General features: G+C 37.0%; 1 protein-coding gene across 1 annotated transcript; it reads left to right on the top strand.

The window, feature by feature from the left end:
* Nucleotides 1-6,333: 6,333 nt before the first annotated feature.
* kazald2 (Kazal-type serine peptidase inhibitor domain 2) lies at nucleotides 6,334-11,051 on the top strand. The gene is made up of 4 exons (XM_083561435.1): nucleotides 6,334-7,243; nucleotides 7,967-8,127; nucleotides 8,291-8,438; nucleotides 10,485-11,051. Exons 1-4 carry the CDS (start codon nucleotides 6,736-6,738, stop codon nucleotides 10,607-10,609), a joined length of 942 nt encoding a protein of 313 aa, XP_083417561.1. The 5' UTR covers nucleotides 6,334-6,735; the 3' UTR covers nucleotides 10,610-11,051.
* The last annotated feature ends 8,277 nt before the right edge of the window (nucleotides 11,052-19,328 follow it).

The following is a 19,328-nucleotide window of genomic DNA, read 5'->3' as shown; positions in this document are numbered from 1 at the left end:
AGAAAGATTAGTTTCCCCTGCACTATAAAAATCTTTAGTTATAATCTTCAAGTATAACAGTAAAAAAAAAAAAAAAAAAAAACTACTATCACAGCATTAAAGCGAGCCTGCAAACAGTATATGATGAAATTTCATATGTACCAAGAGTTTGACACAGAAAATACACTGAAATATTTGTAATAGTTTTACAATGGTAGTTTTAAACAATAACAGCTATAATGGGGTATGGAAACATTTTAGTTTTAGTGTAAGTTTTGACTACTATGTGTTTAACCATAGTCTTTGCAGACAGGACAGTTTCCTGAGTGTAAAAACTGATATATAAATACAAAGCTTATAATTAAAATGTGCAGAATAATGTTTTAGCTGCTAATATGAGCTACACTATAGATTTATAGGAGACAACATCAGGCCCAAGATTAATATTTTGCAGGCTATATGTTTTTGATGACTGGGGTTTAAATAACTATAATACATATATTTCTCTTTAGGAGGCCAATACAATAAACAGCAGGTACCAAAATGGCCCAGTTGTCTTATTTGTACTTTAAATATTCAGCAAATTAATTTTAGTCAAGAAGTTCATTGACCGTTTTCACACACCAGAGGGCAGAATGAGCTTTCTTTTAAGCATGGAATAAAAATCATGGCAACACTGACTTTGCCTGTTTGTTATTTGTTACTAACAACAAATGCAAGAATATAAATTCTACAGACAGAGCATGTTTCTTGTCTTTAAATAAAAATCTATAAATATAAATGATATAAATCAATGTCTAAAAAATAAAAATACAAAAAACACAGATCATGACACACACTGTCATAATTGTAGCTAGTACAGATGTGCATCATTCTTGATATAATTCCATTGTGGACTTTTTTTAAAAGATGGTGCCGAATGTTGTAAAAGTTGAAAAAAAAAAAGTCAAGTTCTTTACTAACTTTTTACTTCCAAATTATAACACCCCCTCCCCCAACTAAAGTTCATCTATTTTCCTCTCACATTGATAAATAACTGTTGTGCTCGGTGCATTTGCCTCCAGCTGCATCGCCCCAATATGTCTCTGCAGCAAGAGATTAAATCTGCCCCATTCATTAGCCTAAGTGGATGAGCCTTCCTAATAGATGCTCCCCTTCCCCTCAATAATTGCTGTTGATTGGCGCAAATTAGGCCCTAGTTGCCAGACGAGTGATTCTCGACGACGATAATCCGATTCCCAACTCAAACTAATAGGATTTTAACTCCAGCTTGGCCTAATGTCCGTCTGTAAGGCCTGGCCGGCTCTGCTCCGGCCAGCAATGCTACTCTGGCCTTGTGTCTTACTTGCACGCCTGTGGGACAGAGAAGCAGACCTGCTGAGTCTGTGCCTTTGGCTGAACATGCAGTTATTTGCACACTATACAACTGAACAGGAATCAGCAGGAGCTATTTTGTAGCAGATACAGGATATGCCTAGTGATACACAGGACTATAGGCTTGGTATATGGGAAGAAACTCTGATAGGAAATAGACATTGGAGACATATTCTTATGAATTTTATCTTGTCCTGTAATTGTGTAGTAACATTAATGGCAGTTCTAAAAGTTTATGAGACTGAGAATGATACATACAACATTAGAATTAGTTGTATTACCTTCTTATTTTTGTACTGCGTTTGGTGGGATCAAAACACTATGCATGTTTGTCATAAGCCACTACCCAAATTAGGACTCACACATATTTGATAGTATTTGTCATTGGGATGATAAGAGGAGATCGGATGCCTGCTTAGGCCTCGAGTCTAATGAAACTCCACTCCATTAGAGCTGAATCGGACAGATTGCCCTCCCAGAGAAATGAATTGAGTTTTTTGTATTTGTGAGATCATTCTCCCTCCATTAACTGCTCTTTATCCCGTCTCTTCATCACAGCCAAATCAGGTTAGACGGCCATGATTAGCTGGGGTGGCCTCCCTTTTTAAGCAGTAATTGGGTTTGGCGGCTCAGCTGATAGCGCCATTAAGACCAATAAAGGCTGGGCTTGGCTTGAAGAGTGAAACAGATTCTTGTGGAACAGATGGCAGGCACACATAAAGGGGTTGATTTAGAGCTGGCAAAAGAAAAGTTTGTGTAACTGAAGAACTTGGTGTACAACAGCATGCCTGGGAGACGTTTCATGCACACTCGCAGCTTGCGTTTGCGTTGTCTGTCTTTTGGTAGATGTTAGAGATCTTACATGATTTTGCGTAATGCACCTTTTTGAAATAGTGTGGCAACACAGCCACATTTTCATAACAAAATATAAAAGGTTGATGGATTGAACCTGAATACGTGGATAAATGAAACATCTGTGAAACAAGATGTTCTGTGTATGGAACTGGAGAGGAATTTGCAATATTCTGGAATCTCTAGCACAAAAGAAATACAGAGTAGGGAAATTGTTGCTCTTACATCGGACCTTGGATAAAGGACGCTCTACAAAGATCTTCTCTTTTGTAACATGACTAACTCTGTTAATAATTTCAATGAAAAGAAATAGGGGATGGCCATTTATAGCTGTTAGAATAATTAATTGCAGGAACTCATTACGTAGAAGTTCCACAACATGCAGTTATTGTATAAAAGAGTAATAGAATCTTTGCTCAATCTTGTTCAGGAACCAGGGGGTGTGGTTGAGTTACAAGTCCATAATGATGATAAAACTAGCCTCACTTAAAGAAATGAGATATGAAATTAACAAGCTGCTGCATTCAGTAGATTGTGTGGTGTAAGAAAATAGAGTATTTAAAAAGAAAAGAAAAGAAAAGAAACAAATAATTAAATTTACTTTGCTTTACAAAAATGGCTGTATTTAGATGTCTCAAATATCTCAGCACACATTGACTGATAAACCTATTGGGGGTATTTGATATCTCAACAGGGTGTAATACTGGTGACTATCCATTTTGTAGATTTACATTTGCTGTCATGAATTAAGCCCTTTAATTGGATTTCTTGAAGTTTCTCCCTCATGGATGCTCTTGACTGCTAAGAAAAAAAAGAGAATAATTGTGTTTGTTTATAGAACTCTTTTATCCATTAAGTAATCACTGTATACATTGATATTAATTGTTATTTTAGTCTTTGACACCTCTCATCAACCTAATGAATATTTTGTACCTCTTATGGGCCTGTGTTACTGCCCAGTTATATCATGTTTATCAATGGGTTCTTTTCCATGCAACTTTTTTCTTATGGTAATGTGTGGACTTGTCTTGTAAAAAAAAGTTGCCAACAGAAGTGATGAGAGGAATGATAAGGAAGCACACACACACACACACACACACACACACACACACACACACACACACACACACACACACACACACACACACACACACACACACACACACAAACAATTGCTTATCTAAAGGGCTAAATGCTGTGTATAAATTGCATAATGGCTATGGAGAGCTGTATATCTTTCCTGAGCCTCATTAGGATGAAGGGGAGTGCTTATTTTATTTATTTAAAAGCATTTCACAATACTGCTTTTCCCGCTCGGACCTTCCCGGGGGGAAAAATAATGAGAGAGCACTTCAAATGAATTACTGTATACACAATCACTTTAATTATTCAGTTCTAGCTAGGCATTGGGTGTGACTGTTGGGAAATACCATGCATGCTGCCAGGTCTACCTGTTACAGTGATGCGATTAATGTTACAGTGAGATATGCACTTAAAACATCTGATGTCAACAGCTTTTTTGCAGTTTAGTGGGGGTATCAAGCTGTGTAGTTTGCAAAAAGGCCCCACGCAGATGTACTGCTCGCTTGTGTGGGAGCCCTGCACCCGAGCTGATCGTTTGAGGCTGAAGACAATAACAAGAAAAAAAAGATGCAGTTTAAATTAATTTTAAAAAGAATATAACAGTGTGAAAAAAGGTTTAGTATTGGCTAGTGGCTAATACAGTTAGTTATCACTATTTTAAACAATTGTTAGCAAAATTGTTGTCTATGCTAGCAAAATTATTGTCTATAAAAAGACTGGTGTTTTTTATTTTTGGTTTTATTTTGTAGGCAACAAATTGACTATAATGTATAATATATAAATAATATGACTATAATAAGATTATTAAATTTTTTATTTAATTTTTTCTTCCATACTTTTTACCTTATTTTATTATGTATTATGGAGAAAAATGTGCCATTCCCACATAAAATCACATACACATCACATTCAATCTATGCGTGATCTATACGTAACGGTTTACAAGCTGAAAAGAACCGTATAGAGATTGAGTCCTTCCTCTAGTGAAGTGTGTTGTGGCCCTTTATGTCATCATGAAGCAGTATGAAAAATCCCTTGTATTAGGCGTATTCTTCCCCTAGTTGTGCAAAACACAATGCCGCTGCAATTCGTGTGCTACACAGCACCGAGAATTATAGTTTGACATGCATTTGCTCCAGCTGTGACCTTCCCTCTGTGACATTCTTATAAAAGAATTGAATTTGCACAGGCTCCGCGATGACTGAGGCTGCTCCTCCTATTTGCCTCCTTGTATATTGCTTTTATAAGAGACAATAGGGAGAGATATGAGAGAGAGAGAGAGAGAGAGAGAGAGAGAGAGAGAGAGAGAGAGTAAATGTGTGTGTGTGTGTGTGTGTGTGAGAGAGAGAGAGAGAGAGAGAGAGATGAGATGGAATGATGCCATAGATCTTCATAGCTCTGGCAGCAGCTGTCCATTTGAAAATGAATCACAAGATGCAAGAACCCATTATAGAGGACATTTACAACCGAGTGTATCACTGAAACTCTTTAATATATGTAAACAACAGCAACAATAATAATAAAGCACAATGCTTTAGTTTGGTATGCCTAAATAAATGTGTACAAGTGTGTGCAGGCAGTTTTTTTTCTGATACTGAAATCTAGCTTCGAACCTGCACACGTTTTACACACTCCTATTTAAATTATGCATAAATATTACTTTCTGAAAAAAATATATTTTATAAATATAAGATATTTTAGTAACAATTTGTCATGACTTGTCTCACTCGAAGATTATGGATAGTGTTTATGGATTTATATCATCTCAGTTATGCTCGATAATATGAAACAATACTATAGGAAGGGCAAACATAAAGCATTAGGAATTGAGGAAAGAAAAGTATATATAAATATACATATATATACATATATATTATATATACTCATTATTTCAGTCAAATTACTACTAAATGACATGACCAAAATTCCAGGATTAGTCATACATCGGAAAACTACCGTTTACACAAAAGCAGACGAGCAACATTTGTTTCTGATATTTGAAGATCTGTGGCTGACATTCATGTGGCTGAGAATTCCCTTAAGCCAAAAATGTACTCTTAATGTAAATACATGTTTAGTAAGTTGAGTAGGATTGCTTTCTACCAGCCTGGCACACTGCTGACAAGTTGTCATATACAAGAAAAAGCAAGCAAACAAGCCAAAAACAGAAGAAATGCCACATTGAACAGTATATCCTTTTTAATACTATTATTTTTATATACTATTTTGCACAGTTTAAAGAAAGTGAAATGCATTTATGAGGAATAATAAATGCATTTTGATCGTTTCAAATATCTTGGCCATAGCTCAGTGTAAAACTACCTGAAGCTTCTCTCACAATGCATTGAAGCAGTCCATTCATTCCAGCACTCCATTGAGATGGCCTGAAGCAATTAGCCCCACTAAGACCAACTCATTAGGAGGCATGGGCTGAATGAGCTCTGCTCACTGCAGCTAATCAATATTAATGATGGATTATTTACAATTAACAATAGGCCCTTAATGGCCCCCTAATTGTTTGTTTTGCTCTAACACAGAGAGGTGAGAATTGCAGGTAGATCGGAGAGATTAGTGAGAGGAGGGATAAATGTCTTCTCAATTACTCAGGACCAAATGAGCCGCGTTCACTTCAATTCCGGGAAAGCAACATATCTGTCTGAATATCTCAAGGTAAAAAAAAAAACTAAGATGGTTCATAATTTTCTACTGCTTGGTGATTTATTATGTCTGTTTTTAAGATCACTATAGCTACATAAATTAAATAGTCTATTGGACTCTCTCATTGAAGAAAATGAGATGCAGGTTATGACATGACTCTGCAGCATAATCATATTTTACTGGTACATTTAGAGCTGTAAAGCCCAAGGGCTTTTTAGGTAATCGTGAATTTGTAAAAACCAGGTGTGTTGGGCTGAATTCATGACCTTTCCTGCTGACTGTTACATTTTGGGTTGGACCAGTGCCCATGCACCCCCTTTCCAAAACATGGAGCAATGTGATTGGCTGCTGCAGGTCTTTAAGCACACCTTTCTTGCATGTTGAAGGTAGCACCCTGCAATTTAAGAAGTGTCCCTATCTAACTCCTCTCTAAGCTTTCTCATTTCCCTTTCTAAACTTTCTTCTCCTTTCCCTTTCTTCATACACATTTTCTCAGCTGCATGTTTGTCTGGGCTGCGAGTGAAGACAGACATCACCTTTCTCTGTTTATAGGAAGAGTTTAGGCTGGAAGAGTGAAATCAGATAAGCAACCTTACTTTAGACTGCAGGAAATTTGCAGCCAACTATTGACACCAGCAGTCTGGGACTTGGAGGCCTGCAGCCTGCTAAGGATCACTCATCTCCGTTAAGAACTTGTCCGGCAGGAGGGAGATGAAAGGATTTGCTGCTGTTTGAGACACAGCAAAGATCTCCAAAACATTGACTTGCTTTACAATTGTTTGTCAACAAATGCAACCTAGGCAACAGACAATGCCATATTTGGCAGTGCTGCTAGCACTGCTGCTTGCTCCCTTTTCTGAGACACTTTCCTTGGAACACCTCAGGCATTTAGACTGGCAGAGGGACATGCGACCAGGCCAGCGGTGTCCTGCAAAGTGCCTTCGTGAGCATTGCCCAGATGCTAGGCTGCTCCAGAGCTGCCTATGGGGTCAGGTCCGGGATCTGTGTGGGTGTTGTTGGGAATGTGGGAATGGAGAGGGCCAGCTTTGTGACCCTGAACCCAGGACTGGGAGCACATTTTTTGGCCAGTGTGCTGAGGGACTGCGTTGTAAAGTCCCACGTAGGGACCCCACAATGAAGGCAGACCCTAAGCCTGTGTGTGTATGTGCAAAACAGGAGATTTTGTGTGGTACAGATGGGAAGACATATGAGAACATATGCCAGCTAAGAGCAGTACAACGCAAATTGGGTGAGCAGAGAAAAGTCATGATAGCGCATCATGGACCCTGCAGAGCAAGTGAGTATATGTCTTACAGTCCTACAGACCAGATGTCTATTGGCAGTTTAAATGCAATGGATATGGTAAATGTATACTAACTTTGACACTATTATACTGGTTATTCTTTTCACAGCACCTTTTTAAAAGTCTTCAACCTGGTTGTTTGTGATTTTTAAGGATTCTATTAACTATTGAAAGCATTTTATAAGGTTTCCTGTTTTGTTTTACTGTCATAAACTGTTTCCTGTTTTGTTATACTGTGTATACTGTTCCACAGAAGTTCTTCACAAACATGAAAACTATAAATACTCACTGCATTGTAATAATAAATAGATTTGGAAATATATTACATTTTATGTGCTCATCTTACACATTTCTCGTCTGAAATCTCTCAGATGCAATATAAACATAAACCCTGCTGCAGAGTACTATATTATCAGAGATACATAGACAATACTCTTACCCTAAACAATGGATAACTTCCGAGACTGCTAATTATGAATGCTAAAAGCTCGTTTGTTTGGAATCTATGAAACTATTTATAGCCTGCACAAGCAGCTGTTTAGTCCCTCATATTTCTCTGGCTCCATGTAATTCTTGCTCTATGGTGTCATTGATTTTTGTGAATTGATAGAGTGCTCGCTTAGCACAAAAGGGATCAGAGCCCATTCTTAATGCATTAATGTGTTCATTTTTAAACCAACCATAATGACCACTGTTTGTCCTGTGTTAACTCTGCAGAGCCAGTCATCACCTATGCTCCAGGTGACATCATTGCTCTGGAAGGAAGCAACATTCTTCTATCCTGTGAGGTGTCGTCGTACCCAGCAGTCTCCATCCAGTGGAAGAAAGAGGGAGACAATACATTCCTCGCGTTTGAGGATTCAAACAGAGCCATGCAGGTCTTTGCACCATTTATATTGAGAGTGCATTACACGTGTTATATAAATAAAGTATATGTTAGCTGCACTGTTTTATTACTTTATAAAGCTTTAAGTGAAGAATGTATACTTAATGCTTCACAGCTACAGATACAGATGGCTGAATCGTTGTGTGTAATTACAGGCGAGCGGAGGCCCGCGGCGTTTTGAGCTCACTGGCTGGCTTCAGATCCACAAGGTCGGCCGTGATGATGCAGGGGTGTACACATGTGCTGCCAGGAACACCTTCGGTGAAACTTCTGCCTCCGCAAGATTACGGGTTATACACAGAGGTTTGTGTGATTCACACACATAAAGCTGTTAACAAACAATGTGAAAGGTCAACTGCCTGAGAACTCACAGGCAGTTCACAATTGTTTCTTGCGAGCAATATCTCTCTGTGGATAGAGACAGATTGATTGAGAATTCCTGAGTTGCAAGTATTTGAGTTTCAAGTATTTTTTCAAGTTTTATTCATACATAAGGGGTGCACATAAAAATGTACAACAATAATAACTTTTAGGTCAATAATAAAAAAAATAAAAAAAAACATTTTACAACAACATTTCACTTTTGTCCAATATTGGATTGGAATACATTGATTTAATTTGCACATATTCTTTTTACAGAACCACACAGATTAAAGGTCAAATAATCACAATCACATGCTTTTAAATTGGGAACTGAATAAAATTGTGAGAACGCCGTTGCCAGGCAACTCATAAGCATAAAGTGAAAGATTTGTTAAATAATGAGCATAAAAGCACATGGCTGTTAAGTTTTACTGCACAAAATATGGTGCAGAAAAAAAACAGTCATTATTATCAACATTTCCTTCAATTGTGATGATAAAGAGTTAAGAAAACACTTCACTCAGTACACTGTCATTTTTATTACAATTTATTACAAACAAAATGTCTATGTTTTCCACCATATAAAAAAATGCCAACACTTACATACACTTAATACAGGAAGGAAAGCACAAAGCAGAGTAAAAATGTAGTGAAGTGTTAATGATAGTTAATTTAATGTAATGAAATGATGTGCTCCACTTTAATTAGCTTGAAATCTGTAGTTTTACAATAAAGCTGCATCTCTCTAAAGAAATAATAATAATATATGAACAATATTAAACTTAATTTTTTACTTCATTATTTTCATACATGTGGTGCTTAAAGTGCTGTACAGTAGAGTTGTAAAAATGAAAATCTATACCAGTATTGTAATAATAGTAAAAAAAATATATAGATATAATCAAATGCAAAAAAATACAATAAATGTTAATTAAGTGAAAAAATAAGTACAATACCATTACTATGATTATAAAATGAAATAAAATAGAATACATTAAAAATAAAATAAATTGAAAAACATGTTATAAAATTAAAATGAAATTAAACTGTAAGATCAATGGTCTAAAATTGTGGTTCAGAACTTGAGTTCAGAATTGTTACGTGTTACTAATCCATGGTCTGATTTTGATATCTGGAGAAAGACATTAGAGACATTAGTTTTCCCGCTGCTATTCAAAGGTAACATCGAAATACTGTCCTGATAGATTAAAAGCACGTATTATTGCAAGAAATATTGCACTTTGCCCCTTTTCCACAAATGTCAGACATGTCCAGTCCACTTTTTGTGGTCGGGACTGTGGTAGATAAAGACATGCATGAAAATCAACAATGGAAGCCAAATCGATTTTGCGCCCCAACTATCTGTACTCATCATCTCTGCCTGAGTAAAGGTGAACTTGGTTTTCCGAGAAATCCCACGGAATGGAAGATAGCTTTACACCAGTCACAGACTTTCTCTTGAAAGAACACAGTATTAGTGATGACAGGCAGTCAGGAGAGAACGGAGATGAGTGAGATTTGGGTGATGGGGGGGTGGAGGGGTGTATTATGTGGCAGGGCTTTTGGTGTGACTGTCTGGTTACTATCTCTTTCTCTGGGGGGTCTGCGTCTCGACTATCCACCTTTTATCTGAGGCACAGGGAAATCACCCCCCCCCCCCCTTCCTACTTGCCATTTCCCGGAATGTTGCTACCGCAAAGAACGCTGGGAACTCTGGGCAGAAAGGTGACACAATGCAGACCTACTTTTTTCTAGCTGAACTTTATAACATCGTGAAAGGGTTTTTGGGACAAAATAGTATTGTAGTGTTCTGAAAAGATGAAATTATGAATCCACTAAAATATTACTCCTGAAAGTGCTGTCTCCCGGGCATTGAGTGCTCTTTTTTCTTTAACCAGCTTGTTAGTCTTTTGGAAAAATGTACACTCAAGTTTTTATTGCCTTTTATGACAAAAACTGTAATTCTTACTTCCTCTAATCTTTCAGGGTCCCAGAGTGGCAGAGAGCTTCCAGCAAGAAAAAATGAAGCTCACAGACCATCTATCAATGAAGCTGAGAGTGAAGACGATGAAGATTACGAGGGACAACCAAGCGGAAATATGTATTTGTAAGATGTACAGTTTCATTTATCAAAGTTCCAACTGCATTTCAGGTCTGCATAGCATCATCACTTCTGTAAAACAGTTGGTGCGTTATTTGAACAAGTACCTGTTATCTGAGCACTGTAAATAAACACTTATAATATCTTTCTATATTCATTTTAAACTGAACACACAGAATTATCTAGCTAATGTAAATCCTTTTCATTTTAAGATCATAGTTATTATTTTGTAAAAAAAAAAAAAAAAGTAGAAAAAGAAAAAAAAAGAAAAGAAAAGTATGGATTTAACCCTTAGTTGATTAATCAATGCTTGCCATATACTTGCAGTTTTTTTCCCACACAGCTTTCATATCATTCTTAGCATCATCATATGATAAATTTTTTGTGCCTTTGTGTGTGTACTTGCATGTATTTGTATCCATCAAAAACTTTATAAAAGCTGAAAAACAATATTTGCTTGTGCACTTACTCTGAATATTCTCCTTTCATGCAAAGCAAACCATCACTGTCTCCAAATTTGTCAAGAGACCCACCAGCAGAGTCTGGCACAAAAAAAGCACTGAGGTTAAGTTGTTTGAAAGCTCTGGTATTAAGAGCCGTTTTACACTTAAGAAGTTGGTTTCGCTAGGTTTTCTGTTTCCTTCTACCATATTGATTGATACTCAACTATCAATGCATAATAGAAAAGCACTCAGAACAAATGCGGGGTTATGGCCTTCCAGAGAGAGAGCAGACGAAGCTGTAGCTGAGCACCATTATTGCCCCATAAAGGATCCCCAGGGATGGACACAGTCCTCTCATCAGCACACACCAAATACCCAATTAAAAAGGAAGACCTTTAAATTCTCCCCCTCTTTCCCAGGCAGAAATCAATCAGAATTCAATCTGTTTCAGTCGGGATCCTGACTGTGCAGGTGATAGCTCACTAGAGCTCAGATAGGTGACAACAGCAAAGGGGAGCCAGCAAAGCAGCCTGGTGTAAGCTTTCAACACTGCTGGCTCCTCGGCTGATGTGGCTGGCTGGGAGTGTGAGACATCCAGGGTGAGAAAGCAACACTGCCCTTCTTAAATGCTTATCTAAAGTTACAGTGTGGCTTTTATTTTTAGATGCATGTGGCAGGTGAGGGGTTTTTTATGGCTGGCTGACAAAGTGCCCAGGTAAATGATCCGTCTTGAACTTTTAAAATAAATGGATAATTTAAAATAAGTGGTTCTCAGATTCATCTTTTGAAGAGGTTAATTGAAAATGAATCCCAGTCTAAAATGGAGCTCTTCTATTCTCCAATTGATGTGCGTTTAATGAATGGAGAGGGGGGGGGATAGAGAGAAAGAGAGAGAGATGTATCTGTATGCTGAGATATATATATGTATATATATATATATATGTGTGTGTGAGTGTGTGTGTGTGTGTGTGTGTGTGTGTGTGGGAAAGAGAAAAAGGGAGAGGGAGAGGGAGATAGTAAATGGAGAAAAAAACAGAGAGGGAAAAGAGAGAATGCAATTAAAAGATGATTCATTCTCACTTTCATGTAACAGTATCTGTGAATATTAGAATGGACACTCTTTCTCATGATAGTGTTTGGCTCAGTAAAGCTCTCCCCTGGCCCTCTTTCTCAAGGCCGGCTTAATGATTCCCTCTCCGATGAGATTGTGAGTTGATGTTGGGATGGGAGGTGGAAGGATAGCAGAAGTTAGTTACTCAGGTCCCTTGGTCAGTAGCACCATGTGCAGGGGTCAGTCAGGGTCAAAGATCATGGGCAGAAAGCTGCTAATAATGGACAGCTCACTAAAGTGCAGGCTTAGGTTACCCAGTACCCAGCTTGACCTCTTTAGCTAGGGAAACAGTTATTCTAGTCTGTACATTCTGACTTTACCCTTTCCCATACTGAACCATTAACTGGGCTATTTGTAAAATAAAGTGAGCTGTGGGATCGAGTCAAAGCAAGTAACAGCACAAGTTTGAAAATTTGGGAAGCCAACTGAGTAAAAATAGTATAGTAGTACTATTGATGATTAGTAGTACTATTGGAACTATAATGGGTAGACATTTTATGCCACCCAGATGTGGATGGTTCCCTTTACAGTCTGGGTACCTCTCAAGGTTTCTTCCTCATACCATCTTATGGAGTTTTTTTCTTTTCAAAAAGGAGATTATACATTATATGCCATAATACTTCTATTTGTTTGAAAATTTAACATGTTTCATTAACTGGACATTTTCAAGAAGCTCATTAGTGTTTCAGTAGTAGAAGCACTATTGATACTTGATTAAACCTTAGATAACTGATCAGAGTGAAAACAATGAGATATCAATTAAAATAAAGTACGAAAAAAAAAAGAAATGTTAATGCTAATACCATTTGAATGTCTGCATCTTATGCCAAGATGTATTTTAACAATGGTAAGACATTAATATTTTTTTCTGCTTAAAACAGCGGTACAAAACTTTCCACAAATTCTGGAAACGTTTCACTTGTATGCAATTGATGTTTACAAAGTAGTTTTAATTGCAATGAATTTATACAGATTTTTTTAGTGTTGTATGAGAGTCTTTTTTTTTTCACTTTTACACAGGTGCAACTCTTGCATGCTCTTGCACTCTACGGTTTTAATTGCAAGCAGGTCTAGAGAGATTTCCGTTTAATGCAGTAAAATTTTACATATAATTGGTGGTTAATCATAATCACGTATTTTTAAAAAAAGCGATAAGGCCGCTCGTGTGTAAATAAGGCACTGATAAACGGAGAGATAACCCCGTTTCGATAAAAGCCGGATGTTTATTCCAAGGCGGAAGTGTGTGTGCGCGCGCGTCCTGCGCTGGCCGTCAGGTGGCGCGTGCTGCTTTCGCAATCCCGTGCAGGCGACGGGAGCGCGCGCTCCTCTGGGACTGGATGGCATTTAGATGGTGGATTCGGGGCGCCCTCATTAAACTGCCAATGACTGAAATATGTCTTTGTCTCGCCGTGTCGCCGAGTAATAAAGCCACCGAATTCTTCAGCACAGCTGCGCGTTATTGCGCGCTCTCAGCTGGACGGGGGTATGTCTCCCCCCTTTCCTCTCCTCCGCCGCTACTAATTGACAAACGAGAGAAGGAAACGTTATTACTGTCCCCTCATCTAAGGGGCAAATGATTTTAGGCGCTGAGGACGATGATGTAGTGTTTTGTTTACATCCGCCTTAATAGCTCAACTCGTTTCTCAATTATACTTTTAAACGAAAGACAGTCGCAAGCCAAAGGCGAAATTCTCCCATTTCCACAAACGGTTGGTTAATTATTACAATACAAGTTATTAACATAACACTGTAAATGCACTCTTTATATGAGTGGGATATGGGTTTAGCATCAGAATAGGTCAGTTCTATCTATCTATCTATCTATCTATCTATCTATCTATCTATCTATCTATCTATCTATCTATCTATCTATCTATCTATCTATCTATCTATCTATCTATCTATCTATCTATCTATCTATCTATCTATCTATCTATCTATCTATCATCATCATCATCATCACATTATTATTATTATTATTATTATTATTATTATTATTATTATTATTATTGTTGTTGTTGTAAATATTTATTAAAAACTTAATCTAAACTTAGTCTTTCTTTCTTTCTTTCTTTCTTTCTTTCTTTCTTTCTTTCTTTCTTTCTTTCTTTCTTTCTTTCTTTCTTTCCTTTTGGTAAAACCATTAGATTTAAAGTTAAAGCAACATATATTACACCATACAAGACTTTGATTAATAGTTATAATAGATAATATCATATAATATATAATTACTGTTATTATAATTATTGTTGATATAATTATTTTTATTGTTATTGGTAGTAATAGAGGTAGTAATAGTAGTTGTAGTAGTATTACTATTGTTCCTGTTATATAATAATAATAATAATAATAATAATAATAATAATAATAATAATAATATTAATTCGTATTATTTTTATTATTTATTTTATTTGTATGTGTATTCTCACTCCCAAGCCACTGAGGCTTGGGCCCTAGATAAAGTGGTAACTAAAAAAGAAAGAAAGAAAGAACTACAACTATATAACTAACACATTCCAAACAAACCCAACAACATCAACTCTGGATAAAACTCGTTACTGAAAATGAATGAATGAATGAATAATTTAATGAATAATTTATTACTATATTACTATTATCACCACCACCAGCAACAACAACAACAGCAATAAGAACAATAATGATAACAATAATAATCTTGTTCAGGTTGTATTCCTGCCTAAGGAAACTCTGGGATTAGTGGTTACTTAAAATGAATAAATAATCCAGATTGTATTTCTGCTTTATGCCCTGGTGTTCCCAGGATTGGCTTTGGATGTACCACCATTCTGACCAAGACAAAGCAGTTAATAAAGATGAGTAGTAAGAATAATAATAATAATAACAATACAATACCACCATTACTATTGCTACTATTTTTATTACTACTAAAATTGCTGCTGCTACTACTAATACTACTAATAACTAAATACACTCTAATACCAAATACATATTTGTAAAAAAATAATACAAAATACATGGATTTTAAACATGCACTGAGATAATTTATTTTAAAACTTAATATATTTGTCTTTTTTTCTTTCTTTCTTTCTTTCTTTCTTTCTTTCTTTCTTTCTTTCTTTCTTTCTTTCTTTCTTTCTTTCTTTCTTTCTTTCTTTCTTTCTTTCTTAAAAGCAAATTATTTTGTCTTGTGTACAAATAGCCCATCAAACTTCCATTTGCAGCATTGTATCGTTTAAGAATGAGAACTCCTGTAGTCTTTTCTCCAGAGAGAGAATCTTTCACTTAGCCTTTCTTGTGAAGGGCAGGATTTGATTACCAGGCTGATGCAGGTATTTCTGAGTCCTGTTCATGTGCTTCATACACACAGCGTAGCTCAGACATCATTTACACCAATCTGTCTCCCATTCCAGTACAAGCGTCTCTGCAGGACTTTCACGGAATCCCTTCTATTTGTTAAATACCTACAGAAAACTGATTATGGAAGAATTCCTAAACATTTCCATGCATCTAATGTTATATCTGATGTTAACCATTTGTACAATAAATATTGTTGAGTGAGTTTACATATAACAATATATACAACATATAAGTATATATAACAATTTTCTTTTTTTCTTATTTATTTCACAGGCTTTTTTTTTTTATTATTTTACACACATTTGCTTTTCAGTATTAAAAGAACATGACTGACATGTACACCGTTCTCCTGAGAGAGACCAGGAGATGATAAAATGTGGGTGTCTTTTGTTGTTTATTGTGTTTGCATGATCCAAGCCAGCAGATGTTACCTCTGCTGCCAGGCCCTTGAGCGGTGCTAGGGGTAAAAGATGCATGGTGACCATGGTGATGAGATTGGGATGCTGCAGCTTTTGATACCTTACTGTCACTGGAAAAAGGTGCCAAGGAGGAGTAGGAGGAGGAGGAGGCATGACAATCACACCTGCAGCTGCTGTCACTGATATAATTAAGCAATGGTCCAGTCTGATAGAAATCCTTCGGGAGTTTTGGCCCGTTGGCTCCTTTTATTTCGAAGTGAACTGTCATTTTTGAACTTTTGGTTGATTTTGTTCCCATTTGCTTTGCTTTTCATTAGCTGTTTTGTTGTGTTTGTTGCATTAGGAACACGTTTTCTTAATTTATTGTAAATTCAGGATTAAATAAGGGGGTGCTATACAAACCCTTCAGCTTTATATTTTTCTTCCCCTGCATCGTCTCCAGTTTCTTGAGACGACTGTGCCTGATGGCACCAGCACACTCTCATCGGCTTCTTTAGAGAACACCATCGCTTAGTATATGCTTGGATTGATTTCAGCTCAGGAGTGACAACGGCATGCTGACAAGATGAATCGAATCTGGAAATGACTGCAGGTGATAAGGCTGAGGTTATATAGATACACATGCTGTGCTGCCTCTGGCTTCGTAACGCTGTGCTCGGTGCAGGGTAAAGTGATAAATGGCCTGTTAAAGTGTTCTCTATGAGTGAAACAATCCTTTCAGTTAAAACTCTGACCCGTTGTTATGCACTAGCGATTGTTTGTCATGCACCAAGGGAAATTAAGTTGCGTAATTCAAACAGTAATCATTGTTTTCATCCATTTTTTTAATGATCTCCAGTTCTCATTTGCAAACAATTAACACCAGGCTGATTGCCGCCATACACATTTAGGTTTCAATAGCTCAGCGGTCGCCTCTTCGCCAGCTGTCATATTTCCACAGCTTAATAACAGCAGGTAGCATCGTTGGGAGCCGGTGGGTTATAAGGCATAAAGGTGAATATGTTCTGATCTCACCATAACAGGACCTGGAGGGGACATCAGAGCTTTACAAACATCACCACTGATAGCATGCTGCTAGCACTTAACAGACAATTTGAGTTTGTGCCTCAAGACACAACGCAACAATGGACGTGTCTTTGTTCAAGACCTGGTTTTAGGGCATGATGGGTAAACAGCAGGTTTATGGGACCTTAGAGCACTTTTGCGACAGCCTCCTGCAACACTTTTTATGACAGTGACATCATAATACATTGTCCATGAGTGATTGACTGAGTGGGTGAGCAAGCGAGAGACAAAGAGAACATTTTGCACGGCCAATGTCATCTTTACAAGAGAAAAGTGATCTAACAGCGGGAGCACAGGGGTTACAGGGGGAAGCAGGACTCAATGTGATTATCATTGGAAAAAAGAAGAGAAGACAATGGACGTTTAATGCACAAATGCAGGAAAAAGTGATATTTTATTACAGCAAAAAGGCTTTCAAAAATTACTGGAAAAAGCAGGAAAATGTGTCTGCTATGGATGGCACTAAAACCTAGTTTAACAAGGTCATAATTCATTTAGGCCTGATGTGTCCCGTCATTCACACGCTCAAATGTGCTGCCCCGAGCCCTCACTCCATTTTCAGAAAGTACAATTTTTTACAAAAAAGCACTTTGTTGCTATTACTGTGGTGTTTCAAAGAGGAGTAAAAGCAAAAAAATTGGCGCTTCAAATTTCATTTTTTGATGTCCCATTCAATTGATTAGCTTATACAGTGAAAAACGACCATGTTTCCGTTCAGAAATGGAAGGGCCTTTTGTTACATGTAGTATGCAATGCAACATAATTAGATAACAGAGGCTACATTAAAGATGATTTATGCCAAAGATTATACCCATGGAGATCACTCTCCCAGTGTAATCTCATATATCTGTGAGGAAAATATGAGATGTCTGCCATGCAGACTTTAAGCAAAACTTTTAGAACGGCATAAAAAGAAACATGAATTATTTAGATAATGTTGTATATTACTTGATATTTGACTTATTAGGATAAACATGCATTCAAAAATCTATAAATATGCTGCACATGTTTGTAATGAATTATCAGGTTTTTTTCTGCTTCAGCAAAATCGAGCAATAAACAATATACAATTATACAATTAACTTTAATAAGTAAAATACAAAAAATATTTTAAAAATTTGATTTATGATCATTTATTGTAAATACACAATGCATTATTTTAAATTTGATAAAAAAAATATATAATAAAATTACCATAAAACTTTATTCAATAATAATAATATATATATTTTTTAATTAAACCTTGCATATTAAACTGGACAGAGAAGATCTATTGAAAGTGTTTTATATTTACGCAGAATTTCTGATCAAATAAATAACAAAAACATAGAAAACGTATAAACCATTCCCATAAAAAAAAAACCCCAAAAAACAAGACATTAATATCCAATGTCTTAATGTACAGTTTCGTGACCTGTTCAATAATAGTTGACACAGTGTCAGGATTAGTGTGTATTGCTCAGTGGTCTGGCTTAATGTTAGCGTTAGCATGCACCCTGCGGTGCTTGAACACAGATCACCCGAGCGTAGCGGGAGGATCATTAACCTTAATTACCCCTCTAATCCACTCCTGGCTTTGCGGAGTAAACAGCCAGGCCCATTAGGCTGGATGACTGTCAGCCTGCAGGGCCCCATGACTCCTCTGGCATTGAGCTCTGCCTTTAGGGGATATAGGTCTTTTCAAGAACACCATTCAACCCTCAATTTCTCTCTCTCTCTCTCTCTCTCTCTCTCTCTCTCTCTCTCTGTTTTCAGTAGCAACACCTCCCTCTCCTTTCTCCCGCACTTGCTGATATAAGGCAGGAGGAGGGCTGACACACTCACTGGCATCCCTGATGCTTTTGTTTGTTGTCTTTCTCCCCCTCTTTTATGTACCCAGATGGTTCATTTTGAAAAAGCTGGTTACTGATTCCACCCCTACACACTTATTTGGAATGCTTTTTTGTTACTTCTGCCCTGCAGGCATTCCTGCTCATTCTCGCTCAGTTGCCCTACACTCCCCCCAACCATTTTATCCTTTGCTCCTATATTTGAAATCTTGTTCCTCATGGAAAAACTGTTCCAGGAACTAGTTTCTTTTTTGCACCTTCAGCAGTTTTCTCTATTTTCTATCTTTTATAAGGTATGAATTGCTGATTTGATTAGTATCATAGACAAATAAGTTGCACACAAATATTTTTTTAGATGTGAAGTCAGTTATTTGTCAGTTTTAAAGTGTTCCAGTTCAGTCAGTTAAGTTTCTGATTAATGAAAAAGAAAAAAAAAAGAGAGTGCCAGGTGTGTAGCAGCAATGATGCATGGTTTCTCTCTGCTTCAGTGGTGTTAATCAAAGCACACATCCGGGGTCTTACA

The sequence above is a fragment of the Silurus aristotelis genome, assembly GCF_946808225.1.
Source record: "Silurus aristotelis genome assembly, chromosome: 14".
Lineage (NCBI taxonomy): Eukaryota > Metazoa > Chordata > Actinopteri > Siluriformes > Siluridae > Silurus > Silurus aristotelis.
This window is presented reverse-complemented; position numbering and strand designations above follow the sequence as displayed.

Bases quoted from the DNA above. Each gene is read 5' to 3' on its own strand.
- kazald2 (XM_083561435.1), top strand. From the start codon at position 6,736: ATGCAACCTAGGCAACAGACAATGCCATATTTGGCAGTGCTGCTAGCA. The intron at 8,128-8,290 runs GTCTTTGCACCA...GTGTAATTACAG, and splicing joins ATTCAAACAGAGCCATGCAG to GCGAGCGGAGGCCCGCGGCG. The intron at 8,439-10,484 runs GTTTGTGTGATT...CTAATCTTTCAG, and splicing joins ATTACGGGTTATACACAGAG to GGTCCCAGAGTGGCAGAGAG.